This window comes from Megalobrama amblycephala, linkage group LG11 (genome assembly GCF_018812025.1).
Source record: "Megalobrama amblycephala isolate DHTTF-2021 linkage group LG11, ASM1881202v1, whole genome shotgun sequence".
NCBI lineage: Eukaryota > Metazoa > Chordata > Actinopteri > Cypriniformes > Xenocyprididae > Megalobrama > Megalobrama amblycephala.
In genome coordinates, this window is record NC_063054.1 from 9,047,615 (window position 1) to 9,054,658 (window position 7,044).

Sequence of the window (7,044 nt, forward strand, 5' to 3'; positions counted from 1 at the left end):
AGGCACACTTTAACTTTTGAAATCTTTATTCTCATAAGTTAACACACTTCTATAGCCACAAGATCCCAATCTTAACATCTCGAGCAGCACACAAGTCTTGAGGCAAATTCAAAAGAGAAAAGGGAAAATATTCATCATATACAGAGTTAGGATAGTATGATTGCATAAGGATTAGAGCATATACACAAGCAAAGGTTTTATTACTTTTTTTTTTGGTTGTTTTTTAAGTTGCATACCTCTGTACAATCTAAGTCGAGAGGCAGGCTTACTGTAATTGTATGCCGTTATATTTCCCCCTTCCTTGAATTTATTCAGTGCCGTAAACACAAAAAGACAAGACATTACTTACAAAGGTAGAAAAATAATTTCTCTATTAACATGTTAAGTGGACAAAATCAATGAGGACTTAAATGTGGCCTCAATTTATTAATGATCTGTTTATCATGATACATGATTAGATACTTTATCCATTTGGGAACTTGTTGGTCAAAGGAACATCTTTTTAAGATAAGTCCACTTTTTAATGTGAAGGTGTGCAGTGTAGTCACTGGTATGCTTAATTTCTTAAACTGTTTTCTTGGAAAAAAAAAACAAAAAAACAGCCTATATAAAATTATATTATCAGGAAAATGTTATTTTCTGTTTTCATTATATATACGTACTGTTGGTGCTATTATTAATGTGACCAGCATAATTATGGTTGAATCTTGTCCAGTTGCCTTTTCACTCTAGATTGTCTTATCATTGTCAGTAAATCCAACAATAGCTGTCCCGCTGGATGTTAAAATATTAAAATATTGCAAAATGCGTCTATAAGCTGGGGTGATATGGAAATTTACGTTGATTGCTTCGCTTTACTCCTGCTTGCCTAGTCTCACTTTATAAGACACAATGTAATAGTTATCCCAAGCATATAGCTTTCTCTGCCCCGGGTTGTAGTCTACCATGCTGTTGTAGCGATAGCGGTTTTTGAACGGCACTGAGATTGTTTTACCCTGGCTGGTTGCAGTGTCATACATGTAATTTACGGTAGTGTTTGGTGAGGTGTAACTAGCAACTGTGTACAGCTTGCCACAGATCATAAAAGCATTAGCCACGGAAGTCTTGCGGATTTTAGTCTCCCAGGTGCCCTTCACCTCCAAGTTGTGAGGGTCCAGCTGGGAGATCACAATAGCGCCCTTGGCTTTGTTGGTGCTGTATATGGCCCATAGACCATTCTCATCTACTGAAAGGTCAATGTCTGTGTAACCACCCCAGGAGTAGGGGAATTGACCATGGAAGCCAGCATGGGGAAGATCACGGCGGGCAGCAATGCTCTCAGAGAGTAGATCGTATCGTATAAGTGTGCGGCTGAGCCTCCGTTGGTAATACAAGGAGCCTTTGTACATGGTGGCACCTGTGCTCTCCACAGATTCTGGCAAGAGGAGGACTTTGGTAGGAAACCCACGAGACAGCTGGTCCATGTTTTCATACCCAAAGAGTTGACGGACTTCAGACCCTACGGCATCGATGCGCCATACCATCTCTGGACCATAAGGTTCCTTAGCTTCTGGGTCTTGCATCCAGACACCGTATTTACCTGCAATACTGTCAGCCTTACGGTGCACCTCTGGATCTTCTACCCACACCAGGTCACCACAGCCTGAAAGAAATCAAGAGATTGGACACTTGTTGGGAACATCGGATTGCCAATGACCGGTTGAAAGGAAACGCCATTAAAACGAAATCTGCTAAATATGGCTAAAGGTGGAAGAGAGGACGCCTTGTCCTACCATTCCTACTAGTGTAAAAGATTAGAAGCATACTTACCCTTTCCTAAAATACCCTGTAAGAGAGAGGAACTGGGGGAAGGGATGCTTGGCAGAATTCAAAGGACTTCTTGGGAAAAACCCGAACCTTGATGTCTTTGTTTAGCAACATGGTCGCATCAAGTGATTCACATTACCATTTTGGCGCCTTACTAAACATACACTCTCCTTTTATAAGCTAGATTATTTTAGACTTAAATGAATGGGTAAAAATAGCAGTATTTGTGTTAGTGCTGTCAGCAGGAATGACAGCTATGTGCACGGTATCATTTTTTCAGGCACCTGAGATGAACAGATGTAGGGGCATGGGGCATATATATATATCTATCAACCTGACTTGACAGTCCAGCTAATGTCAGAGGACATCTTCTAGATAGTGTCTGATTTGATAAAGACACATTAGGGTTAGGGAGTGACTCTCACCTGAGATGTCTGTTGGACCTTCCAGATTTGGGGCAGACACCTCAGTGACCACAGCTGTCAGCTCTTGATATTCTGGATTTGAGAAGTGCCATGCAGGATCTAGAAGAGCAAAAAGACAATTTCACATACTCAAATTGAGACATGCTTGTGAAGGTGTTGAGGTCTACATTTGTCAAATCTTCACTATCAGGTTGAGTTGCTATACCCTTGTTACACCCCCTACCTCTTAAACTGCTTGTGTCTCCTTGTGTATTCCCAGGGCTGGATACCAGGTGGGAAAGTGCAGGACCTAAAAGGCACATGATCAATATGCTGTTATGGTCTGGGGATGTTTGCTGTCCCTTATTATCTGTTATCTCTAGACCACAAATGTGTAGATAGTCCAATCAAAAGGTTAAAATCAGCTCTAAAGTGAGATCCACTGGTATCCCAGAGTACCATGATGGAAGACTAAATGAGTCAAGTTGGACAGACTTATAGGCTTGGTATTGATCCTAAGTTGCCTGAGAGAGGTATGTTTGTTGGGATGCATGGTTTTGGGGGACTGGCAGCTCTACTGACAGTCAGGAATCTAACAGAAGGAAATAAACAGCCTTGAGTAGATTCCCAGCTGTCCCGGAGCCTGCCAGACTCCAGACCTCCCATTACACATCCGAAACTCTGACATGAACTCCAGCAGGGTCCACATACACACTTTCTGGTTAACAATCTCAAACAAAAGCGAAGCAGAATTAAAAGCTGTTGTCTTTTTTTTTTTTTTTTTTTTTTTTTTTATAGGAAAGATTACCTTTTCCTACCCTAACTTGTGCATGACTTTGCCAAAAGTAAAAAACTATGGCTCTGTGGAGTTTTCAACATTGCTCAGTTTTTTGAGTGATCTGACTTGTTAACTTTTGGCTCAACCAGTACCTGTTTGTCCAAAGTCCAAAAAATGGAAGATGGTTGAGAAGGGGTGTTTTGGAAACCTTGTTGGAATTTTTTAATGTAGTTTTGTTTGGTCCTACTAATGATGCAGAAAGAACCTGAACAACTCCCACACATATTATCCTCACTCCTTCCATTTCATTGGCTAAATTACCTCCATTAGGCCCTATGACTTCCTATGGTGCCACATTATCATTAATGTCTGATCATGTGCTTACATGTTTACAGGTTTTTATAATGGCTCAGCTTTGAGACGTGAACATCTGAAGCTGACTTTGATTGATTGCTGTGGTGAGGGATAAAAAGGGCTGCTGCTGTTGATGATGATGATGATGATAGCTTGCTCAGACCTGCAGTGGGAAGGTCTGTAGTTACTATCCTTTATCCCTGTAATCTACACAGTCACGGACACAGGTCTATGCATCACTACAAGGCAACAAAAGCATGCAATTCCCAAGGTTTGTTTGCAGGTGTTTGTGCTTATCTGTATATCGTGCCTAATGGATCCCTGAGAGATCAAGCAGAACTTCAAGAACCTTCTAGGCCAGGTGGTAGCGTGTTGCAGGCTAATTTATTTGCAAGAGCCTTCACATCTTAACATCTTGAAGACTTTGGATTTTTTTATTTTTTTTATTTTTTTTGTAGTTTGCTTTTGGGTTTTTCAACTCTAGGCCGTGAAGCAGATGCCAACTCTTATTACAATTTTAAACGAGAATTCCTTTCATTTAAAACGTCAGAGTAAAGATTTCCAAAACATTTCAATCTCCAGAGGCATGCATTCATATGTTCGTACTTAATGAGGTGACACTGACAACATTCATATGGCTGAATGGAACAGCGATCCTGATCTGTTTACATGTTCAGTTAGGCAGCTTCACTGCTCTGTAATTTTTTCTCATTAAAATGTTTTACACAATGAGTAGTACTTATAAAAAAGTATAACAATTGCCCCCCTTATTTAACACTTACAGTGTTAAATGTTAGTCCAAGACGACTTCCATATCAGCCAGAGCAATATAAAGAAGTAATAAGTGCACCTTTGAACCTTGCATTAAGCAATGTAATTAAAGTTTTTGTATCCACTGGTGAATTACTGTTTATTCAGCCACTTTCTGTGCTTGTGTATGTCTGCGCAGTAGTAAATTAATTATTCAGTAAATTTCAATAACAGCATATGTCAGTAAAGCTTAACCAAGACATGTTTTTAAGGTACCAACATCAGATTTAATCCAGCACTAACAACCCCAGCAGGGATCAGTTATCCCTGACCTCCACCCCTCCTCATGCAACATCAGTCAGGGGTCTGCTGGGAGCTGTCAGTAAGACTTAACTGTAGAGTTTTAGCTGTTTTACTGCTTCAGCGGCTTGCCCCCAACACCCTCATGACTTTTTCAGTCTTTCGCTCATATGTTGACCTGCTCTTATAATATATGACAGGAGGATGTCACCTAGTTCAACCCTGATCTATCTATACTGTTCAATGCTGCTTTAAAATGAACACAATGACCTGCTCACCTATCCCACCCGAAGTATGACTTACACTTCCAGGCAGGTATAATGTGGAAATACACGCATAAACCAAAAGAGTCTGTTCCAAGGTGCCAGTGGCTCTAGAGTAGCATGCCATATGCTCACACCCCCTGTTTTCCCAGACACCACACCTGTTTACAATCACAGCTCAGTTGCATTTTAAACATTTCAGTAATCACAAAAGTAAGATTACAAGTTAGTGCATATTTTGCTTGAGCATTTTCCATCCTTATATTGACAAAACAAAGTGTGAAAGATCACTAATACCCACTTTTATGATGAATTTAGTCATAAAAATGTGTAACAATTGTACCATTAGGGGTACAAGAGCTTGTCACTGGGACAGTATCCTTAAAGGGACACTTTTGTACTATATTTATCCCTAAAGCATGCATTTTAGCACCTAAACCCTTTGTGAGTAAATAAGGTACAAAAGACTCCCTTTGAGATGAACTTTAACAAAATATCCCCAGACAATTTTCTTTACAAAAAGTGCTTGGTTGTCACTACTCACCTGATCCTGGTCTGAAGCTGTTGTCATTTTGCGGCACTCTAGGAGGAGGCTGTTGCACACAGGGTCTGCTCCTCAACCTCTCAGCCTCTTGGCGGAGCACTTCCATCCTCTGCTGCAGGTCCTGAACCTGTCTGTCCAGTCTTTGCTTCTCCCTCTGGAGCTGAGCGTTCTCCCCCATCAACTGGTTGTAAGCGTCCTGGAGGCCTGACTGAGATCCAGAGCCCTGTGATGACTCTGACACGGCTTCCCCTCCTACGAGACGGGCGACCAGCGCCTCTAGCAGCCCCAGACGGGACTTCATGGCCTCCATCTCAGGACTTGAACCTGGTGATGGACAACTGGCCTCTGTAGGGCTGTCCACCGTGAAGCTGTACTGACAACGGCCATTGCCAGCATTCGCCCGACGAAAACTAGCACTGCTCTGAGCCTGGGTGCCCATGAGCAGGCAGGAAACGCACAACACAGCCAAAAACCACATGTTGAGGTGGATACCTGGAAACTTCTTTATCTGATGCTCTTCTTACAGGAAGGTTTTACGCAGAGGTGACTACTCTTTCTGCGGATCACTCGTCTGCCCTGTCCTCTTTAGCTCCAGCACTAATCTGTTCTTTCCCTTTCACCTCACAAGCGTAACTGGAGCCGCTCACTTCTCTGGCGTTCCACTAATGACCTCTCACCTGAGTCTTTTCAATCTTTTCCTCTCGGTTGTGCAAAAGGTTGCCTTTGAAGGGCTGGTCAGAGTGTCTCGTTTTTATTGGTGGTTGATGTCTGCGATCCCTCGGTTTGTCTCTTCAGGTTTGGAGGCAGTTTGTCTGAGTCCGGGGCACATTACACTGGGACTTATTTATACAGTGAGGGAGGAAAAGAAGGGAGGAAAGGAAGGGAGGGAGGGAAAAAGTGAGAGACTCAAAGAGGGACGGAAGAAAAGGAGGGATGCTGTGTGCTTGAGGGATTGCCCCATCAAAAAGATCCTTCCAGAGTTCTTTCTTTGCCACCTCCTCTTGGAGGGCATATCGGAGCATGTGTGGGATGGTTTGTGTGCTGTTTGTTTAGCTTTGTGTGCAGGAATGCAGAGGCAACCAAAGGAGAACAAGGTTATGCTCAGGTATTTTCCCACTGGGTATTGTAGTAATTACATATGTAATGTGCCTACCAAACTCATTAGATGTGTGTGATTTTCAAGGGTAACTACTGGGGAGAGCATACCTTTCTGCTGCTTTCTAATTCGGGTGTTGCGGTGTATGTGGTCCTATCGGTTTGCTGCTGGTGATTCACAGCCAGGGGATCTCACTGTGGGGAACCCAAGACAGGCTGTTAAGAGGGGGTAGATTTGGATCGAGTTACCCCAACCGGACCTAGTCCATGGGAGAGGTCCACAGTATTGGTTTACATGTTGAGCTTAGCTAATGGGGTCAGAATGTGACGCAAACAGTAGCAGAGGTCAGTGCATGTTAGAGGTGTTAGTGATCTTGTTGATGGCATTTGTAACAGTTTAACGCAACACGAATAACAGGTTCAATCTTCAGAATCGTGCTCCCTTGCCCATTTCTCATTCTGTCACCAACCTTCACAATCTCTCGCTATTTAGTTTCCTTCTTTCTCATTTACTTATGACATCCAGCTGTCATTTCCACCACTCTCCCCTCCACAGTTCATCACCTCACTCTTTCAATAGGTCTGTCACTTGTTTTTTGTTAGTTTACTTTGTAAACATTGGCTCAAAACACTTTCACACTCTTTTATCTATAATGTGGCCCAGATGGCAGAGGACTGGAACCTTTCTTCATGGTGGCCACTCATTTTGTTTTGTTTGAATGTGCATGAGAAATCTGAATTTCTTGCCCG

General features: G+C 42.4%; 1 protein-coding gene across 2 annotated transcripts; it reads right to left on the minus strand.

Annotated features, from left to right (window-relative positions):
• Window positions 1–8: 8 nt before the first annotated feature.
• Window positions 9–6,045, minus strand: myoc (myocilin). Of its 2 annotated transcripts, XM_048208580.1 has the most exons (4): window positions 5,200–6,044; window positions 2,455–2,520; window positions 2,232–2,330; window positions 9–1,642 (listed from the first exon to the last, which is right to left on the minus strand). In XM_048208580.1, exons 1-4 carry the CDS (start codon window positions 5,675–5,677, stop codon window positions 855–857), a joined length of 1,431 nt encoding a protein of 476 aa, XP_048064537.1. In that variant the 5' UTR covers window positions 5,678–6,044; the 3' UTR covers window positions 9–854. The 2 variants fall into 2 exon arrangements, with proteins under 2 accessions (XP_048064537.1, XP_048064538.1); XM_048208581.1 differs by lacking the exon at window positions 2,455–2,520 and having other exon boundaries at window positions 5,200–6,045.
• Window positions 6,046–7,044: the final 999 nt, after the last annotated feature.